Raw genomic sequence first — 22,734 nt, 5'->3', positions numbered from 1 at the left:
AAGGAATTCCTGAAATTTGTGGATAAACGGATTGAGCTAGAAATGATCATAATGAGTGAGTTAACCCAGAAGCAGAAAGTCTTAAATGGTATATACTCACATATCTGCATACTAGCCCAAGGGGCATGTCCCACGAAAGCCTTCACTTACCAGGAAACTGGGACAGAGGAGAGGACATCCTATTGGGACTCTAGATGAGAGAAGCATGGGAGAATGGCAAAGTAGAAGAATCCAGAGGGTCCTAGAAACCTACAAGTAGAACATTATGATAGGCAGATTTGGGCCCAGGGGTCCCACTCAAACTAAGGCACCAGCCAAGGACAATACAGGCAGTAAACTTTAAACCCCTACCCAGATCTAGCCAATGGTCAGAATATTCTCCACAGTTGAGTGGAGAGTGGGGTCTAACTTTCACATAAACTCTGGTGCCCCATATTTGACCACGTCCCCTGGATGGGGAGGCCTGGTGGCACTCAGAGGAAGGACAGCAGGTTACCGAGAAGAGACTTGATACCCTATGAGCACATACAGGGGGAGGTAATCCCCCTCAGTAAGAGTCATAGGGGAGGGGAATAAGGAGAAAAGGGGAGGGAGGGAAGAATGGGAGGACACAAGGGATGGGATAACCATTGAGATGTAACAAGAATAAATTAATAATAAAACAGTAAAAAAAATAAATAAATATGACAATGGCTCCCAGTTTGTGGACTGGGAACTCTTCCTTCTAACAGTGAGACTCCTCAAAGACCAACTTCTGTCCATTTTTGCTGTTCCTCATAAGGAAGACAATGACCTCTGAATGTGTTTGAACCTTCTCTCGGGGCACTCCAAGTTCACATCTCATCACACTCTGGGGACACATGTTCTTGCTGATCATCATCTTGATAAATCACTGGTATTCTGATAAACTGTCATTAGAACTTGACTTTTTCTGACATACAGTCTTCTACATCTTGACTATGGTCTTATAAGTGGTTACTTCTATGTGTCTTAGTTTCTCTATGCAATGTTTTGGAGTATATGCCCTCAGATTTATCACTTATGTGTTTCTTCTGAAATTATTCTCCTCATGACATTTTCTGTTGGTGTCTTGTGTTTTTGGAATTGATCAGCAAAGATTCTGATTTGTAACTTTTAGGTACTTTTGGCAACTCTGTTGACACTGAGGCAGAACTATATTCATATTTATCCTAACAAGATATTAGTAGCACACACAATAAGAATTATTTAGTATCACAAATATCTGCACTGAAAATGTCACTTTCTCTTTTAATTTCTTCAGATTCAATATGACAAATCAAAAGATGGTTACTTTTATCCAAATTTTAGACAATGCGACCACTACACAGTATGTAAAGCAGGGAGCTTTCCAAAGTTTGCTGCTGTGTCCTCATGATCTTCATGGCAACTTCTGCTATCATTACTGTTGTCAGGGACGGCACTGTCAGAAATGATGCTCTTGCTGTTACTTTTGGCTTAGGCCTCATATTTAATGCAGAGCAGAAAATGTGAAAGGATGCCCCAGAAAGTCCTAGAAAACCACCGATATAACAGTTGTATCTTACATCTGCTTGTGTCTCATTCTATCTTATATTTCTGGGACGCCAATAAACACATGTTCTTTCTTTTCTGTTCCTGATTCTTCCTTATTTCTACCTTTTTTGTACATTTGTGCTTTATAATATACATTTTCTTCTGATTTATCCATTCGTATCAAATTGAATCTGCTGCTGTATCACCAACAGAGCTGTGAATTATGTTTGCCAATTTAGAGCTACTCTCCCCTTTCCCTGTTTTTTAATAGTTTTTAAAATTTATAATTTCATGAAAATCATGATCTTTCTTATGGTGCAGACTTCAATAATTTCTCAATTCCACTACACACACACACACACACACACACACACACACACACACACACACACAGATAGAGAGGGGGGATGAATGAACAAGGTGTGTAATTCTTGTATTTGAGTCTGTTGCTATGGGCTACCAAACTTGAAAATTAACCATGTATAAAAAAATAACAGTTAAATTATAACTCATGTATTCAAAAGAATGCTTTATATATGCTAAGTAGGGTGAAGATATTTAAAATTAACATCATGTTGCTAGGTTTTTGAAGTCACGAATTGGAGGGGCCCCCTTTTCAAGGAATAGGAAACTAAGGTATATGCTGTACTGGGATATGCTATGGATGTTGGTATGTGAAAAGCAGTTTTCTTCATTTTACGGTTGCTGTTATGTTATTTACACATTTTGGTGCTATCTAAACCAACAAAGGTGTTTTGTGCTACAAAAGAGATGCACTTTGTGAATAGTAGCTCCTTTTTTTTTTCTGGGAATAAAATATCAAACACACAGACAATGACATAAACAAAACTATATTCTATAATATTAAGAAAATCTTACTGTACTTACTGTACTTGTTGCATCCTCATCAAATTTATATATGCGACTTAATAAGTCGCTTTCATGTTCGTGAACTGGTAAAGCAGTAACTTTCAGTGGGCTGGTCCAACCTAAAATCCAAAAATTCGTGCATTGTAGGTAAAGAAAAAAAACCACAGTGATACTTTTTCTTCCACTAGAATCATTCACTTGATGCACATAAAACTGTAACAAGGCTACTGCAAATTATAGGTTTGGTTTGATGCTCCTCAAATTGCATGAAGTTCATGCTAAGATTACAAATTTAAAATTTGGATCATAACTGACCACAATCCTGGACTCAGTTTAGGGCTCTGAACTAGTTAGTTATTTTTCTGATTCCCACCTTGGCTGTGCACATCAAATGAAACAAGAAATGTGTATGCTGAGCAACCCAAAAACTTTAAATTGTGTTAGAGCAGAGGCCTAGAATGTCAGCGTGTTACATGGAACTTGTGGGTATCTGCATCTATAGTAAAACCAACATCCACTTTGAGCTGCAGATACTGTAGCCACAGCAGAAGGTACAAACCAGAGCTCACGCACACAGCTAGAATGCAAGCTCAGCAGAAGACTGTTGGCTTCCCAAGACTGCTTCTCAAGCCATAAACTTTAGTAAGCCAGAAGTAAATAATGGTGACCAATTCACTCCACAGATAAGATATGGCCTCCTTAGATGAAAAGCTGTGCTTAAAAAAAAAATCTTCGAAGCAAACTTTACATTCCTTTACAGAGCCATTTCTAATCCTTTTCAGGGAAATAGGCAATTGAAGTGTACTGACGGCAAACCACTTGAACACATAGTAAAGTTAGCCCATGCCCCATCATGGCACCAGTCTCTGTAGAATCCACCATTTTGAAGATCAAATGTGGAGTGCTATATGCTTTTTTTTTTTTTTTTTTTTTAAAGAAAAGTTGGCCACCAAAAGCAAAATAAAGAAAGAGAGGGAAATATTTTATGGTCCCAGCTCAAGGAAGCAGGGTCCATAAGCAGCTGAAGGAGTAGCTACGAGATTTCTTTCAGAGTCACAGCAGCATGACCTCCCAAGGAACACTACCAGCCCAGTTCCAGGATGGGGTAAAGATGAGCCATTTTGCTCTCGTTTTCCTAGTCACAGAGTCAGAAGGACAGACTGACCTACACAGGACAAACATGTAAGTCTGGAGTGGAAATGCTGATTCCCATCCAAAGGCAGAATCTCAGCTTAAACAGCACAGGGACATTTGATAACATCATATGTTCTGCTTTTTGATGGTGGGGGTGGGGGTATAGGCGGGGGTGTCTTTTCAGCCAGATTAGTGGCTGAGAGAGTGTTTAGGGAATCGGGTTTAGAAGTTTGTGCTGGCAAATCCTGAAGTACAAAAATGGAGGTATAAAATAAAAGACCTGAGTGAAGACAGAAAAGAGACTTGAAGGTGGGCCTTCAGACCCTTTGCCGTTTTATTTACTGAAGTTACCTAAGTCAGTGAGGTTTGGAGGGAAAAAGTACTTCCAGGTGTGGTCATTGTCTAATTGGCAGGTTAAGATCTGAACTCAAAGCTTACATGCACAACAGTACATCTTGGTGAAGCCCCCAGCCAAGATGGCAGCAAACCATGTGGTGATTGTTTTTTTTTTTTTTCCTGTTCAAGGTGAAGTCAGCCACATGGTAAAGTGAGTCCATCCTCCATCTTGCCTGGGAACTTCATCAAGATGGAAGCAACCAAGTGTCCTGACTGCAGTCTTTGCTAATGATATCAATAAAGGCAAATGTCATGTGACTTCACCACCATCTTGGCTAAACATCAGCAAATGACACAGAACAAAATGTTGGCACGAATAAAACTTCATGGTCCCATTGAAACCACTGGGAGTCAGCATGTTCCTTTTATATTAGACCAAGGAGAAAACGTCAAACCTCTAAAATGCTTGCAACTTTAATGTTTTGGTTTGTTTTGATTTGTATAGTTTTACATGATAGAGTTCTTAACTTCTAAAAAGAACCTAAAAGTTTTCCTAGCCACCTGCCTCCAAATATTGGCATACTAACACAGGGATGTATCACCCTGATCGACAGATCCCAACAGACACTCAAAGGATAAATGGCAAAGTGCTAGAAAAGCTGCTGCCACGAGGAGCTGCTGCAGTGGCCTCTGCCAGGTCCCACTCTTCAATATTTCTGTCTGATGGCCTCAGGCACATTTCCCCTAACTGAGATAAGACACTTTCTCCTTCCCCACTATCCATTGACAGGTGTCTGCTTCTGTTTCTGCCTGATGTAACAACATGCTTGCTTTTAAATTGCTTTCACAATGAAAATTATAAAACTATAACCCCAGCTGGGCATAGTGGAGCACGCCTACCATCTCAGCACTCAAGGAGGCAGTGGCAGATGGATTACTGAGTTCTAGGACAGCCTGGCCTACAAAGCATGTCCAGGACAGACAAGACTATACAGCAAAACCTTGCTTCAAAAAACAAAAAATGATCAAAGAAACAGAAAAATCCACGCCCTTAAAGAAACCCAAATTCCATAAACCCAGCAAACAATAATGTTCAAAATATTGGTTTATTAAAATATATTTATGTATGATTATGTATTTATGGACTGACTATCCACAAATGATTTTAATTTAACATCATGTATTTATTTAGCAAGAAACTAACTTATAAGTAGGTGCTCATGAAAACTCAAGTTGTTAACTTGGTTCAAATTAATTTTGTTCATATAAAACTAAAATTAATCATAATAATGGCTAATGGTCTTGAATCTTTCTTTGGAGCAATTAACATTAGGTTTCTAAGTTAAAAAAAAGAGGTGGGTATTGATAGATAGGAGACCATGTATAGTTGGGGGGAAGGAATCGTATTGTATTTTGAAGGGCTGTGGGTATTTGGCAGTGGTGAGTTGGGTCAGAATAGGAAGGATTTCAGTAGAGTTGATAAATTGGAGACAAGCAAGAGCTTGCCATTTGGGATTTCAGAAAGAGTAGGAGGTGGTTAGAGACTAGAAAAATCATTTGTCTTGGCAGGTCTGTTATGAGTACAGGACCTGGGAAGGGTTAGTCCTTATCTGAATATGTAGCTTGAGAGGGGTGTAGATCCATTTTGACAAGGGTACAGGGGCAGCCAAGGAGCACTAGATGTTGATGGAAAGACAGACCTAGCAGTTGGATGAGTAAGAGATGGTGAGTTCTGCTTAAGACTATTCAGCTTTCTTATGCAGATATTAAAGGGAAAGGTAAGAGTAGAGTCCATAGAACGATCAAGATGGGGGTATATTAAGGGGTTGAGGCTAGTGAAAAGTATTTTATCTTGAAAATTAGTAGTGATTGGGCACCCTAACAGGGATGAAGTAAGGGTAGCAATGTATGAAGCCAGGGATTTTAGCACAAGAGTTGTAAAAAAAACATGCTAGGGGAAAAATCCTCCCAGGTCCAGTCGAGTACTCAGAGTGGCAGTGGATGGTTCTGCTAACAGGAGTGCTACACAAAAGTAAGCTAGCAGAAGCAGCAGGGGCCTACAGAGGAGAGAGAGCGAGAGCGAGAGACAAAGAGAGAGAGAGAGAGAGAGAGAGAGAGAGAGAGAGAGAGAGAGAGAGGAATCTGTGTATGTATATAGTGTATGTGTACTATCCCAATGTAGACAAGCCGTCTAACAAAAAGTTAGACATTTTATGACACTAGCCATGTACTACTTACTATATTTAACAAAATACATAGTCTTCAAAGTATTCTCTTTCTTGTGAGTAGAAGCTAATTGACATATCAAGATGAAACACAAAGTGATGAGCAAGAAGGAACTTGGTACAGGTACGTACTGAAACCACCATGTGGCAATTGCAACATTAACGGAGCCCGGAGTTCTATGAGGTTGCAGAAAAGGGCTATCTCTTCCAACCAGATTGTCAGGAGTTAGGAACATCTTCCTGAAGATGACAACTGATCTAATCTTGAAAATTAAATAGGGCTTAATTTTTTAAAAAAAAAAAAAGGGGAAGTGGATAAAAAAAAAACCAGGGACATAGCATGTACAGTAGTAGCCTGGTCTATGAAAGTGTAATGCTCTTAAGAAACTACAGAATGTTAGTCTTAGCTACTGTACGAAATATTAGCAAGGGGATGGTGGAAGAACAGGAGAAAAAAGGGCCAGCACAGGAAAGCCTTGGACTTAAACTGTAGATGGATTTCTTTGGAGTGTTTTAATTAGAGAGTTTTAAGGCATTCAGAAACCACTGTGATTTACTCAGGTGACTAGCAGAAGTAAGAATGCTGTAGCAACTCTGGTAGTTTCCATAGATAGTCCTTTTGTCATCTCCTAGAGACAGAACAGTCGTCTCTGTCCTCTAATCATAGCTTTCCTCCATGAATTAATCCATTGTACAAGCCTTGGATTCTGAAGTTTAAATATTGGAGCTATTTGGACAGTGATGTTGGCAGAGGAACAATTGTGAGAGATGGTTTGTACAGCCCAGGTGAGGTGGTTTTTGTTGTTGTTGTTGTTTTTTTTTTTGTTTTGTTTTTTTTTTTACAATTCTGAGCTGTGTTTTCTTTATCTTTTTTTGTCACCAGACTTGAAAGATGAAATTAAAGAATATCAAAGAGTGAGCCAAGTTTATGGCATGCAGCTTAAATGCTCAACAGCTTATAAAACACTTATTAGTACACATGTTATTGCTTATATAACTCCCATAACGGCAGTGATGATTCACTGAGGCTCCTGTTCTCTCTTTGCCACCTGAGAGACAGAGGGAGTAGGTAGCCATCTGCAAGTCGGGAAGAGGGCTTCAGGAAGAGGCAAATCTTCAGACTGCCTGACTTCGGGTTTCTTACCCTCTATAACTAACTGTGAGAAATAAGCGACTGTTGCCCCATTCAACTGGTCTTCTATATGTGTTTTTACAAATGCCTCAGTAGTCATTAGAAAGATGGAAAGATATACGAAGATGTTTACATACTGCTATCAACTGGAGCCCAACATGAGGAAAAGCAGGTGGCAATACAGAAACTTATTTTATCAATGATAAGGAGAACCAAGCCATCTGCTGCAATGAGAAGCCAAGTCCAGTAAAGAGCTCAGATATAATTACAGATATAATTAGTATAAGTTTAGTACCATTGCCTGGAAGACTATAAGAAGAGCCATTCAGGAATAAAAAGTGAAAAGACTGGACAGTATTGGGATGGGAAAATTGTCAATGTAATCTATTGTGATCTTGGTTTAATATTTGTGAAAGTCCACTAAGAATACTGAAAGTGGTGTGATACATTCTAATCAGGCTACCAGGATGAGACTTAATAGGCTGTGACCATATGGTGGGGGACAAGGTCCCCTTATGTCACAGACCTAGGGGAGGGGAATAGGGTAAAAGAGGGAGGAAAGAAGGAATGGGAGGATAAAAGTGAGGGGATACCAACTGAGATGTAATCTGAATAAATTAATTAAAGAAAAACAAAACAAAACAAAACCAAAGAATAATGAATGTGGTGTGAAACATTCTAAGATTTCTTTCTTTGTTAGGATTTATTGAGGATGTAAATTTAGTTTTGCTGAAATCTGACATGCTTGTCACTTATGATTAATAAACATTTCTAGGATCTTCAAAGTCACTGAAGCACTTCAAAATACATAGAACTCAATCCCCAAATCATAAGTGTAACTCTTTGAAACTGTCAGTAGATAACAATGATAATAATAATGATGATGATGATGATAATAATAATAATAATAGCTATTATTTATTGAATGCTCTTCCAGAGTCTAGAAAAATTCCTGGGCATTATATATTTTAACTATTAAAATTTTATGAGACATTATTGTTTCCCATTTATGTAAGAGGCAATATTCTGAGGTTTAACTTATGCTATCTGACCACAGGTTCCGTTTTTCACATAAAACATTTCTCCATGAATCATGCTCATATAAAATAGTCATTAGTAATATGCTTTGAATTACTTTCCTTAGTTTAGATGTGAGGATATACAGCTAGACAGAGAATTCTCAGGAGTTCTGGGTCAAATAACATAAGTTTAGGGTTCAAGCCCAGACTGTATTGATATTGGAGTCTAAACTCTGAGGTTTTACTCCGAATCAGGCAGCAAAATACACGCCTCAGGTTAAGTCATAAATATGATTCTAAGTTGTTGGCACTATGTTTATAAAAACATTTTGGTAATTTAGTGCCTTTAATAAGCCTTTTCTTCAACTGAAAGTCTCTTGGAATGATATTTTGAGAGTTCTGGTTTTTGCCTTAAAATTATATTGGATTCGGTTTCTCTGCTTACATGGTAAGTAGCATATGTGATTACAAATTATTTTGTTTCTTTAAAAATTTTTACTTATTTAATTTCATGTGCATTGGTGTGAGGGTCTGAGATCCCCTGGAACTATAGTTACAGTTGTGAGCTGACCTATGGGTGCTGGGAAATGAACCCACATCCTCTTAACCACTGAGCCATCATCTCTCCAGCCCAACTTTATATTATCTTATATTCTTTATAATAAACTATTACACATTGGAATGTTAACAAAGAGTGAGCCCAGCTCCCCTTTCAATTTCTAATAACAATGTTTGCTATTTGCTGAGATAAGTGAGTTTGATTCTCAGTAACATATTTACCTAGATAGGATTTTTAGGTAACCAACTTTTAAAATACATTGACCTCATTAACAGGTCTATGTATTCATTTTATAACTCAGGAACTGTCCTAAGCCCACCTAGAGGGCCAACATAAACTGAGAGATACATGAAAAGCACAACCTTCCTCCTCTGTTTATACCTTTCCAGTTTCTCCCTTCCAGCTGGAGGGTGAGGTTAGAGTCATGCTAAGTGCCCTTTTCACTTTGATTTCTTTCTATCTTGGTACTTTCTTCTTGGTTTCTAAAAACTATGATCTTCCTTTGGGAGAGATGTCAGAAAGTATGCATCTCTACTGTGCAGACATGTGGTGGCCTTGCCCTTCACTCACATATTGTCTTTCTTCATCCTCTAAAGTTCTGGATAAAGCTGAAGATGAAGTGTGGCAGCACCCTCCAATTTCTAACATCACCGCAAGTGAAGCACCACAGCCAAAGGTTTGACCTTTTCCTTTTCCCATCGTCAAAGATGCTAATCTTTTTATCACTCCCTCCCTGCCTACCATGTACACTTCTGTGCACAGGAAGAAGTTGCTGTGGTTTTCCTTTGGAGATATTTCTCACTACATCTGTGTCCAGAGAGTCATAATACAGATGACAGTGGTTCCATTAACTCAGCCTTCAGAAGCGAAACACTTATTTATGGACGGTTTGCTTTTCTTCAGTTCCTGTTCTTACCCAGTTTACTTTCATCTTTCCCATTTCATTTCAGTCCATGTAACCTAACTTTTTAATCAGCAGATTGTTTACAAGGGAGAGAAACAAAGAGGGAATCTCTTTGTGATACATAAATCTAAGTGTTCTAAGTGATTTAAAAAATCCTCTTTTGGTAAAAACAAAGTTTATTTGTGTAACTAGAATAAACTGTCTGTTCATATATTTGCTGTTGATCAATAAACTTAAATAAAAAACCATACTCAAGTTTCTAAATATTTTATTTTACAAGCTGATATGTACATCATACCACTTTTAATAAGGCCTTCTTAAAATCTAATTTAAAATAGTTTGTCCAGTTACAACTTATGCCAATTTAACTGCTAAAATTCTATAAATCTCAAGTTAATGCTCTTTGTGTCACTTGAAAGACATATAAAGGCCATGCTTCTTTACTTACCTCCAAGTTTCGCCCTGATGGAAATGTCTGATACTTCCCTGGAATTCCATCTCCTGTCCTGTTGCAGTTCTTGTGATAGTATTGTTTGCCTTTTGATTGTTGTTTGAAATCCGTTGTCTGGCCTAGGAACTCGATTTTGAGGTTTCACGTCATGGAAACTCACCAGGTTTGGTATGGCTCTGCCAATGCCAGGCTTTAAGTCAGCATCTCCACCAGGACTCATCAATCCTGAGCAGGGATCAGCCAAGGTCACATCATCACGAAGTGGAAACAGCGGATACTCCTGCCCGTATGGTGGAGGATACGGGTAGTGAGAATGATAGTCTGGCAGGACTGAAGGAGGATAAGAGTGAAATTTTACAAATGCAGGGTTGCCTTTCTTTTCAAATCTGCCATAGTTATGTCTGTCTTCAAATCCTTTCACAAAAGGCATGTTCATTTTCCGCAAGAGGTTACAATACTGTGGGTAATCTGGATGCTCAACAGCCATTGCTTCTGAGAAGATGAACCTTTTAGGGATACGAATCTTTCCCGGCATGTCCTTAACCTCCATATCCATAGACTGTCTCATCATTTTTGAGGATTGTGAATTTAATTCTCTTGATAATTCTTAGTCCTTTATGTATTAAAAGCCAATATTTCAAGTAATGGAAGGTTACGATTAGTCTTGTAACATTTTCTAAATGTTAGTAGTCTTTTTTTCTGCTGAAAGGGAGATATGCCAGTACAAAAATACAACAGAATGAAAAAAAAAAAAAAAAAAAAAAAAAAAAAAAGCAAGAGCCTTTGTTGCTTGGCAACAGGTAGAACCCTACTTATTATGTACATCATAATGTAATTTTTTTGGAAGAAAAAAAAGTGCTAGCAATATTTTCATTACACTTTTCTCCAATACTTAGGAAACCAATATTTACATACACAAGTGCATGTGTGTGTGTGTGTAAAATTTTTCATGTTTATATTTTATGGGTAAGATAGTAATTTAAAGAACATGCTGAAGTTGATCTAATGAACACATACACAATCTCTCTCTCTTACGCATGCATGAACACACACACACACACAGAGTAAATATTTTCCTGATTGTGATAAATTATAAAAATTGATGTATGTTTAACAATGAACATACATTATACTGATTTTTAAGGAAAGTAATCACAAATTATAGTCAAAGTAAAGGTGTATCCTTTTATGTCTTAAGTTATGCTGTTTCCTTAAGGGTACCACAATGTCCAGAATGAAAGAAATCAGGGTATTTATGTTACTTCAGTAAATGGCCACATAAAAAGCAATGACAAGTATGGCAGTCCACTTAATAGCTATTTTTAACTAGACAATTTGGCTTTGCATGAAAACTGAAACTAAGTTGAATTATTATAATTTGGGACATAATAGCTCACACCTTTCTGAAATTAAGAAAAAAAGAGGCAAGCTTCTACAAGAATCAGGTACAGAATATATAAATCAGATCAATTGTATAGTAAATACAAGCAGGATGTGGTCTCAGCAACCTATGATGATTGAGATATACTACTAAACAAGAGGTAAAGTTGAAATAAATGTGTAAGTTTTTCAGCAGGAGGCCCTGGACAGAGTATACACAAGATAATGAAAGTTGGTCAGTATTACTCATTTCTTCATATTAAAGTGAAAACATTTAACACTCTCTTTTCAGTTGTTCAAAATTCATCGTTCAATATATTTTTATAAAATTTATTCCTATCATAGCTGGACTATTATTAAATAATTTCAAAGGCAGAAAAGTGGATATATGATTCTCTTTCAATCTAAAACACTTTCTCATTAAAAGTGGCCTCTTAGCTGGTTTTGCATGTTTTCCTGAACCCAGGTTATGAAACGTGATGTTCCCAGCTGAGGACAGCATGAAAGTCAATTTCATCTATGTTCATTTCCTCCGTTTTCCCATTATATCACTTTTAAAGGCAACAGTTAATTCCTCCTAGATGTTCACTCCATTGATCTTCCATGAAGTTCCCCAGACTGAAAATGTACAACCGTTGGAACTTCTGTAGTCAGGAACTTTATGCGGTGCCACTCCTACAGTCAGGAACTTTATGAGAGATGCACATGCAGTAAATCATTAGCTCTCAAGTATTTGTTGCTATGAGTTGGCGCCCAAAGGCTGAAATTCAGTAACAATGCCAAGGTAATAAGAAGGGCTTTTCCCTTGACCACAGGCACCATGGAAAGGCACCGGTTAGAACTCTTGAGGCACAAGATTCTTCTCCTAGCTTTGGAATCTCTGAAAAGACAGGTTCTGGAGGGTTTCCTAAGTGGTTCGGTGACCTCGAAGGCAAAGGAGACCCCCAGAGGATCGACCTTTCGTCTCCCCTATGTACCCAAGGCAGCTCCCAAGCTAACACGCCTCCCGCAGCCAGCCCGAGCGGAAGTGGCGGCTTGTCCGTCGGTCCGTCTTTCCGGCCTGTCGTCCGCCAACTTCCGGCGGCGGGTGGGCGCGCGCCAGGTAACGACCTTCTACGCCGAGGCTCGGCCGTCGGCGGCGTGTGGATGGAGGCCTTGGCCCCGGGCCGGGCTCCGCGGGGACGGCGGCGGGCCAGGGCCGCGGGCTCCGTGCTCTCCACGCTGTCGGTGGCCGCCGTCCTGCTCTCCGCCTTGCTGCGGGCGCCCCCTGCAGGTGAGGCTCGGCGCCGCACGGCGGGAGCTCTGGCTGCGGTGCCTGGCTCCTCGGGAGAATTGCGTTTGCCCCCCCCTCGTGTCACGTGACCCCGGTTACACAAAGAAAAGCCGTGCTGGCCCCTACTGCACCCTGAGAGCCTTGTTTTGTGTAGGGATCTTGAAAAGAACTACATTTGCATAGAGCAGATCGCCGCCAGGGCACCGTGAAGGAAGCCCAGCTCCAGGAGATTATCCAAATGTGAAGCTTTAAATTAAAAAATGCCTTGATAAATTCAAGTCCGTTGGTCAGTGCCAACCTTGTGTTTCAGAGCCATGTATTGTACTGCATGTGTGTTGTGAAGCTAAGTGAGCGTTTAAAGCATCCTTGATAGTGGAGCGCCCTCTGTTGGCTCTGGATGTAGAGTGCAGGGAGTAGCTGCGCTTTTAAGATTTTAAACTGCAGCACTTCTCACAGTTTCAGAACTCTGTGTTGGAGAAAGAAATGGGCATTTACTGGATTTGCCTTTTAACTAGAAGGGCTTGAGTGCAGTGTGTGTGTGCTGAAGTTGTAGATTTACTAGCAAGCTGTGTGACATATATGCTAAATAAATGTACTAAAGATACACTTATCAGAGTTAAAATTTATTGAAATAAGGAACAATGAAAAGATAAAATGACCAAGGATACAAACGTAGAAGAAATGTGAAGAAAGGGATACAGCGGACAAAGGAAAAAATAAGCCGTGCTTGCTAGTTTTTTGTTAACTTGATACAAACTAGAGGCACCTGGGAACAGGAAACCTCAGCTGAAGATTTGACTCTATCAGTGTGACCTGTGAGCACATCTGTGGGGGTATTTTCTTAATTGCTTTTGATATGGGAGGGACCAGCCCTACGTGGGTGGCGTCATCCCTGAGCAGGTGGTCCTGGGTTGTGAAAGAAAGGCTGAGGAAGCCAGGGAAAGCAAGGCAGAAAGCAGTGCTCCCTCACGCTTCTGCGCCACCTCCTGCCTCCAAGTCCAGGTTAGAGTTCTTACCTTGGTTTTCCTGCATGGTGTATAACCTCCAAGGTGAAACAAACCCTTTCTACCCGCTTCCCAAATTGATTTGGGGGTGGTGGTGGTGGTGGTGCATGGTGCTTATCACAGCAACAGAAAGTAACCTAGGGCACGGAGAAGGCGGAGGATATGACGGTTACTTCCTATATAATATAAAGTCCAGGTATTGGGTACAAGGATAATTCCGTGAGAGTAAATTGTCTTTAAGTAATCTAAGAAAGATGCATTTGAGTATGGCTCTTGGCCATGTACATGGTAATGAAAATTTGTGTTTTGCTTTAAAATATTGCCTGGCTTTCCTTTTCTCTAGTCAGGACTATAAAACAAACAACAAACAAACAGGACAAGTGATTAGTATCATAACATGTAAAGGCTGATATTTATATAGTACTTCATAGTGCCTATGACAACCCTATAAGGATGGAATTGCTGTCAGCCTCAAACTTGTAGTTTAAAGTTAACTTTCTTGATGTCAGTATGTGGCAGAATTTCCACTCCAGCTTTTAATGCTGTGATGTCTCCTCTGCACGTGATTGCTGTTAGGCTGTTTGAGGTTAACGCTTTACAGTCACTGCACTGCCTTTGCCATTCGTTCTGTTGACAGCATCATGCCATCAAATATGCTCATTCCACAATAGGAGAAAACTATCAAGATGGTTTTTTTTTTGTTACTATTGTCCTAATAGTTTTCATGTCAAAGGTGTAGTGCTTGCCAACGATTCTTGATAAGTTGAATTAAAGACTGGCCCTTCTATCAGTAGAGTCTGTACCAAGGAAAGTGATGTGTGTGTGTGAATAACCATATTCCGTTGTAGATTGAGTGTTCCATGACTGCTGAGTAATGAGGACAAGTGGGAAATTTGAGAGAGTAGGGCTTTGTGATCCAGGACCTGTAAGGTGGGAGAATATCGTAAGCAAGCACAGACAGGCTGGAATAAGATTTATAACAGGGGTAAGCCATAGGTATTTTAAATTCTTTAAGGGCTATGCAGAGCAATAGATAACATGTCCTAGGTGATGGCTTCATGCTTTTTGAAGTGGAGTCAAGATAAATTGCACTCTTATTTTAATACTGTTGGAATTTTTATGAGACAAACGTTGATCATTTGCTTTCTTCTTGTTTTCCGTAGTTGGAGATTTGGCTCGATTGCCAAGAGGTTTTCGCTTGACTCAGGATTCACTGAAAATAGTGGGATCGTCACATTTTCCTGGTACTCCTGAATAGCTTTTCAGTAATTGGAAATTACTAGCATCTGTTTAGAGTTTAGCAGTCCTGCTGAAAAGGGTCATATTCCCCAGTTACTCTCCTCCTGCAGAGCTGAATTAAAGTGGCTTTTGTAGATCTAGAGTCATTCAAGTCTAATTCTATGCGAAAAGAAAATTTATTTCTAAAAGTTAACTTGTTTCATATAGTGTTTTTACTTGTAACAGATATACTGCTCTTTATAATACTAAATGTGGGAAGCCTAAATATGCTGAAATAATTTCCATTTGAGATCTAAACCCAGTGAAGATTTTGGATGTATGTTTTCAGAGTATTCACATGAGGCTCAGCAGCTGCAACTTTTGTTGGTTTTTTTATTGAGTGAATTCACTTGCCACAAATCACACTCTTTAATGTTTTTTAGTTTATTGATAAGTTTGGCAATCATCAGAACTAGAAGTTCGACATCACCATTATATTGTAAAGAAATACCCTGTGCTCATTAAGCAAGTAATCCCGGCTCTTGAACACTGCTAATAATTTCAGATTGATAGGTGCTGTTGTTGGTTTAATTAAAACCGTATGTTGTATGGCCTTTGTATTCACTTTGTATAACACTTTTTTTTGGAGGTTGTATAAGTATGTCACTCCTTTTTGCAGCCAAATAATGTTCTTTTGTATGTGAATGTATGTTTTTACTTTCCTTAAGTATATTCGTTAGGTATATTAGAAGAGTTATTAATAGCTAAAGTATCAATGATCTGTTTAACATATTGAAGAACTCCTAAAATATTTTCTAGAGATCCTGAACATGTTTTCCTTCATACTAGCAGTATATGGAGGGCCAGACTTCCTAATACTCTCATCAACTTTTGTCACTGTCCATCTGTTTATATTCTGGCCATCCTAGTCATGTGTGAAATGATACCTTATTGTGGTTTTGCGTTGTATGCTCCTAAGGACTAATAGTGACATGCCTCTTCTCATATATACCTGTATAATATTTATGTATCTTTCTGCGAGAATGCCTATTTGAGACCGTATCTAGCTCATCCTTGTGTTGTAGTGTTCTTTATGTATTATAGCTGTTGGAAACTTGTTAGACATCATATGACTTACAGATTCCATTCTGTGAATTATATCCCCTCCTTTTTTTAATTTGTTTTGTGTGTGTGTGTGTGTGTCTGGTTTTCCTTGGACTAGCTCTGTAGACCAGGCTGGTCTCGAACTCATCTGCCTCTGTCTCCTGAGTGTTGGGATTAAAGTCATGCACCACTTCTGCCCAGCTACAGTTTTTACTTTTTAATGTTTTTAGAGAAATACACTTTAAACTTTGGTCTCAGTTTATTCTTCTGTTTCCTTTTAAAAGTCTCATAATCTTCATTCTGATCCATTCTGAGTTAATCTTTGCTGTTGATAAATGCTGGAGCTAGAACTCTTTCTTTAACGTATGGCTGTCCTGTTGTTGAAGGGATTATTCTCTTTTGAAGTCTGTCCTGTCACTGTTACTGAAAAGCAGCTGGCCATGGTTGTGGGCTTAGCGTGGGCTCTCTGTCCTGTTCCATTGGTTCTCACGTCTGTGTCTTTCACCAACATCTTGCTGTTCTGATTATCATTGCTTTCTAGTGAGTTTTTAGGTGATTAAATGTGAGACCTTCAATTTTCTTCTCTAAGATTTCTATTGTTACTGTGGACTCCTTGCAATGCCACATTAGTTCTATAGTCAGTATCAATAGCAACAAACAGCACACTGGGCTTTTAAAATAGGAGTTAAATGGAGTCTCTAGATTGATTTTTGTCCCTTGTTAATCCTTTCATTGAATGAACATTACATAGCTTCACATTTAAGCCTAATTTCTCTTCAGGCTGCTTGTAGTTTTCAGAATATAAGTTTGTGGTTGTAGTGTTAATTCTAACTTATTTCATTTTAATGCTATTTTAAATGAGAGAATTTAATTTAGCTAGTTTTTAGATTGTTTATTGCTGGCTTTAGACATGCAGTTGATTTTATACCTTGTCATTTGTAAAATTTTATTTACTAGCTATCCTTGGGTGTTATTCCTGAATCTTTTCCATGCAAATTATAGTATCTGAAAATAGCTGTATTTCTTTGTTTCCAATATGAATACAATTATTTTTCTTACAAGTCACTTCCTTTAGGACTTGGTCAATACTGATTATATATAGCAAGTCACTTTGTGTTGCTTCTCTCTTAGGGGAAGGAGACTGTTTTATTTCTTGAGTATTCAGCATAATGCTGAGTTTGTAAAGATGTTCTTACTCAGACTGAAGAAGGTTCCTTCTGTTCCTCTTGAGTATTTTGCTGCTAAGTGTGTTGGGTTTTGTCAAATTGTCTTCCTACATCTGTGAAAACAATCATTTGGTTTTGCTTATTTTGTTGCTACAGTGCTTTTTATCAATTGGTTTTTATATTTTGAAATAGCCTTGCATTTTTGGAGCAAAATTTAGTTGATCATGACATTTAGTCCTTTGTTGATCATGATGTAGAGTCCTTTGCTTTGTAAAAATAAATTATGTATCATTTGTATGTTTGGGGCATGTGGAAGGGTGTGTGTGCATGCTGTCACCTTTGTGTGGAGGTCAGAGGACAACTTGAAGGGTTTGGTTCTCTCTTTCAACTATGTGGGCCCCGGAAATTGAACTCAGTTGTCAGGTATAGCGAGGAGCTCACAGAAACCCTCGATGTTGGCTCAGCTCAGCTTCTTGTCCCGGGGAATTTGTGGCTCTGTTGATTATGCCTCCTGAGTTCCATCGCGTATGGACCTCTTCCTCGGTGCTGCCCGTAGTATCCACCTCTGCATCACCCAGCTTTCGGCACTGAGCATGGCCCAGGCCCATGAGAGGAGGTCCAGGAGGCCTGTGATGTGGGCGGTGTAGTCCTCACTCGGGCTCAACTTGAGCAGCACCCCCTCCTCGAATGCCATCTCTTTAGCCCACACTGCATTGGGCCCGAAAAGCAGCAGTGGTGGAGGCCGCGTGTGGTCTCTGGGAGCTCACGGGAGCATGGTCCCATGTTCCTGTGGTGGGAGGGCATGGATGATCCACATGACAGGATTTCCTTCTTTCTGGGAAACACCAGCACTGTGTTTTGGAGCTCTCAGTATGGTCCTTTGGTGGCTGTGCAGTCACTGCTGTTTGGCAGATTAGACACAGTGTGCGATTGATGCCATCTTGGATGATCTCAGCTTGGGTATTTCTAATACATTGTCCTAAGTGTTTCCTCCCAATCAGGCCACTCTCGGGCATGAGCATGTCTGTGTAGCTCTGGAACACAATCTGCCTCCTCAGAATGCATTGAGGACCTCATCTTCTGAACCCTGCGGACCTACTCCCGCTGCCTGCATCCCATATTTTTATTAGTACTTTAGGTATCATTTTCTTGGCTCATATTTAAAATAGCAAATTTAACATTTTAATCAGTTGTGCCAAACATTTGTTATTTCTCAAATTCGCTTTCAGTTTTCTGCTATGTTTTAGATGCATATTTCTTGGGTCTGTTTTGGAAATGGACATTTAAAATAATATAGCCTAGTGATTCTGAAAATAAGATTATTTTGCTTTCTCAAGATATGGTGGTGGTGTTTTGGTTGATTTTCTGTAGGCTAATAACTAGCCAGAAACTTCAGTATTTGTCACCAGTTAGCCTTTAGCCCTTACAGAAGGTTCTTTTTTTGAGGGGTGGGGGATAATTTTAGTTTCCACACAAGTAGGTGCTAGTTATGTTTTACTATTCACTTTAAGCTGTGAAGAGCTTTGGTTTCAATGTACCTTGAATGTGCATGTACACAGTCCTGGGAATGCTCACACTCGTATGCATGAACTTGGTGTTCTGTAATTTATGGAATGTGTTAGAATTTTTTCAAAGTTCCAAATATCATTCACTAGTTTTTTTTTTCTCATAAGCATTTTTGGTAATGTACTTCCTGCAGTTATTTCACTGTATCAAGCTATACAATCCAGTATACTCTAAAATCCAGTAAAAAACGACCAGAGGGTCTTTCAAGTTAATGTTAGACAGATCCAATGACTGTCCTCTGAGAGAGAGAGAAAAAGAATTGTACGCATCCAAATGCTTTTTACTCCCTCTAGTGGCTGCCAGGCTCCTGGCTCCGCTATAATTTCAGCCATTAGTTTTCAAGGTTACTAGGGAGGTGGAGAAGAAGGGTTAGAACAGCACTTAATAAAATGCTACAAGGCCAGCCCTTTCTAAGTACTATAGTTCTCTGGGACTCCTGCAGCAGAGCGCCACTTAGTGGATGGCTTAAACAGCAGAAAGGTCTCATAGTCCTGGAGGCTAGAATTGCATAGTGAGAGTGGTAGCAGCTCTGGCTCCTATGAGGGCTGTAAGGAAAAGGTCTGTTTCAGACTTTGCTTGAGTTAGAAGTGGACTAACTTCTCCACAAATATCTTCTATGTCTTCCCCTTGTATTTGCTTGTATGTGGGTGTAAGTCTCCCCTTCTATGTGAACATTAGGCATACTGGATTTGGATCCACTCTACAGACTTGAGTTTCTTTGCAGAGGCCCTGTGTCCAAGTGAGTTCACATTCTCCGTGTGGATTACTAATTCTCTGTGGCAAGGAAGGCACACTTCAGCCCGTAAGCTGAGACAGATGATAGAATCCTCCCTCCTCTCTCCTCTCCTGTCTCTTCCTCCCCCTTCTCTCTTACCCCCTCTCCCCTTTCTTTCTCCTCTCTTTTTCCCTCTGTCAACTTGCTTTCTTTAAACTTTTAAAAAATTAAATAATAAAGCTTATTTTTGGGCTAGTCATCACACCCATTTTTTATTATTGTACATCAATTATACAAAATTGTTTTCATTATTGTTTTCATAGACACATAGCATGCTTTGATCACATTTGCTCTCCTTGTGTCCCCCTCCAAACCTAGTCATCTTCCGTTTTTCAAATAGTAATCCTTCTCCTTTCATACCTTTTAAAAAAGTGTCTAGGGAGAGGGAGATTGTTCAGGCATAAGAGTGCTTGCTGTCTGTGCATGAGGATCTGATTTCAGACACACAGCTTTCATGAAAAGCTGGTGAGGTCCTGCATGACAGTAAACTCAGCATTGACGGAGGGAGATGAGTGAATCCCCGAGCTCACTAGCTAGATAGCCTAGCTGAAACTGAACATTAGGCTGTGTGAGAGACTGTGTTAGAATACAATAAGGGAGTGAACAATAGGAGATGATTAATGCCTTTCTCTCCCCTCACACACTCTTATGAATAAGCATGCATTCACTGTACACATACACCACACAAAATACAGATTCTATGAAGGAGAGAAGGCATACATGGTCTATCTTGCTGAACCTGGTCAATTTCACTCACCAGCATCTTACGTTCCATCATTTTTTATCCAAATAACATAATTTCACTACTTTTCATGGCTGAATAAAACTCACAATTTAAAAATCCATGTTGTTTTATACCTAGGCTGATTCTATAACATGGGTGTCATGAATAGTGCCACAATAATCACTGGTGTGCAGATGTCTCTATTGTACGCTGACTTAGTTCCCTTTGGATGAATGGATATAGATCCTGTGACCGTGCTGGCTTTATTTTTTATAGACTTCTACACTGATTTCTATAATGGCTGAACTTAGCATACCATCCACAGTGTGGAGAGGCTGCCCACACTCTCCCATGCCCTAGCTAATATGATTTGAGCTTATTTTCTTTTAAAATACTTTTGTATTTAATTTTTGAGATTTTTAATATACTTATATAATTTCCCCGTTCTCTTTCCTCCCTCCAAACGCTCCTGTAGCCTCTTTTTGTTTTCTTTTCAGATTCATGACTTCATTTTTGGTTGTTGTTGTTGTTATTGTTGTGTGTATACATAAACACAACCTGTTCAGTCTGTATACTGTTACTCGTATATATGTTTTCAGGGCTTACTGTTTGGTGTTGGATAGCCGATTGATACGCTCTCCCCGGAGCAAGACTGTTTTCTGCTGCTCACAGCCTTCTTAGTTGCTTATAGTTCTTTGTGTGGAGTTTAAGCCTCCCTAGCTCTCTCCTCATATACATTAGCATGTCTGCTGGTGTTATTCTCGTCCAGCTGCCGGGTAGGCAGTCATGTCGGTGAGACTTCTTGGGTATAGCCTTCCACATTCCTTGGAGCCACAGTTTCACAGCCAACTTTCTGTTCCTCTGGCTCTTAGGTTTATCCATCCTCTCTTCAGCAGTGAGCCCTAGATTCAGGAGTTGTGTTGTAGAGGTATCAATAGGGAGTGGGCTCCATCACTACATTATGGTTGGTTACATTTTTTTAAATAATGGATTTGCTTTGTGTCAAAAAGAAATTTCCATGATGAGAGGTGAGAATTACATTTATCTTTGGGTATAAGGACAAATATTTAGGATGTCATTAGGGATTATTATGCTGGTTCAGTACACTGGTTATAGGTTCTTTTTCAAGATCCATGACTTCACTGGCCTTGTGTGGTTGTACAGGTTTCTAGTCCCAGGCATGATTTCCCTCTTGGTGATCAGATCTGAGTCTAACTAAAGAGCTATTAGTTACTGCCAAGGTATGCATGAGACTACTGCACTGTTAGGGCTAGCATGCCATGCTGGTTGTTGGAGTTCATAGGTATCATAACTCAATAGTACTATTGGCGGTTTCTCTCCTTTGGAAGTTTGCATGGTGCCTTTTGTTTCCATGAAACCTAGTCATCAGCGAGGAGGCATTGAAGTCAGTTCTAGCTCAGGGGCCTCTGAGCCCTGCAGCTGATGTGCATGCTGTCTAGAGCAATAGGGATTTACTGTCCACCTCTGGGAACAACCAGGGTCAAAAGCAATAACCTGGGAGGTTTTAGGAGTCTCTTGGACAACCTTGACCAACAATTCAAAAGAGGACTTCTCATGACTGCTGTTGGGTTTTTTGTTAGTCTTTGGCTGTTAGAGGGAGCATTTGTTCAAATTATGTATATTCATGTATAGACATGTTTAACAGTTAATAGTATAAAAGTTAATAGTGTGGTTCCTTATGACATTTTCAGACATCCTTACTATTACTATTACAATTTTCCCTCCTCCTCCTTGTATTTACCTGTGTCCTCCCTCCCTAATTAGGGTTGCCCGTTTTTACCATTTCCCCTGCTATTTCCCTCTGTCTTGCTCTCCACTTCTCCAGTTTTAGTTCATTCAGTTACTTCAAGTCATGCACTCACATCTGAAGATTTGGAGCTAGGAGCCACCAGTGAGAGAGAAAATGTTATGCCTGTCTTTCTGGGCCTGGGTTACCTCACTCAATATGGTCTTTTCTTGTTCCATTCATTTACCTGCAAAGTTCATAGTTTTATTTTTGTTTGTGGCTGAATAATATTCCATAGTGTATATGTATGATGTTTTTATTATGATAGTCATTCTGAGTGTAATGGAATCTCAACTTGCTTTAACTTGAACATTTTTACACATTAGGTACAAATGTTGACTTCTTTTTCACGTATTTATTGGACATTTGCATTTCCTTTATCTTGTTTTCTTTTATTGAAAATATATTTTTTCATACAATATATCCTGTTTACAGTTTTGCATCCCTCTGCTTTTCCAAGTTCCTCCACACTTCCCTTCCAACCTGCATCCATCCTAATTCTGTCTCATTAGAAAAGAAACAGGAATCTAAGGGATAATAATAAAATAGATATA

General features: G+C 39.4%; 2 protein-coding genes across 2 annotated transcripts in view; one reads left to right on the top strand and one right to left on the bottom strand.

The window, feature by feature from the left end:
• Positions 1 to 10,913, bottom strand: part of Spata48 (spermatogenesis associated 48) — a 60,165-nt gene extending 49,252 nt beyond the window's left edge. Inside the window, exons 1-2 of the mRNA XM_051165074.1 lie at positions 10,161 to 10,913; positions 2,422 to 2,522 (exon numbers count right to left, since the gene is read on the bottom strand). Coding sequence (XP_051021031.1) covers positions 2,422 to 2,522; positions 10,161 to 10,734 — 675 coding nt within the window. The 5' untranslated portion in view covers positions 10,735 to 10,913. The remainder of the gene's footprint in view (positions 1 to 2,421; positions 2,523 to 10,160) is intronic.
• Positions 10,914 to 12,167: 1,254 nt separating this feature from the next.
• Positions 12,168 to 22,734, top strand: part of Zpbp (zona pellucida binding protein) — a 101,710-nt gene continuing 91,143 nt past the window's right edge. Inside the window, exons 1-3 of the mRNA XM_051164718.1 lie at positions 12,168 to 12,223; positions 12,359 to 12,816; positions 14,984 to 15,064. Coding sequence (XP_051020675.1) covers positions 12,168 to 12,223; positions 12,359 to 12,816; positions 14,984 to 15,064 — 595 coding nt within the window. The remainder of the gene's footprint in view (positions 12,224 to 12,358; positions 12,817 to 14,983; positions 15,065 to 22,734) is intronic.

This window comes from Acomys russatus, chromosome 22 (assembly GCF_903995435.1).
Source record: "Acomys russatus chromosome 22, mAcoRus1.1, whole genome shotgun sequence".
NCBI lineage: Eukaryota > Metazoa > Chordata > Mammalia > Rodentia > Muridae > Acomys > Acomys russatus.
Note: the sequence above shows the minus strand (reverse complement) of the source record. Positions and strands in the feature narration are given on the sequence as shown.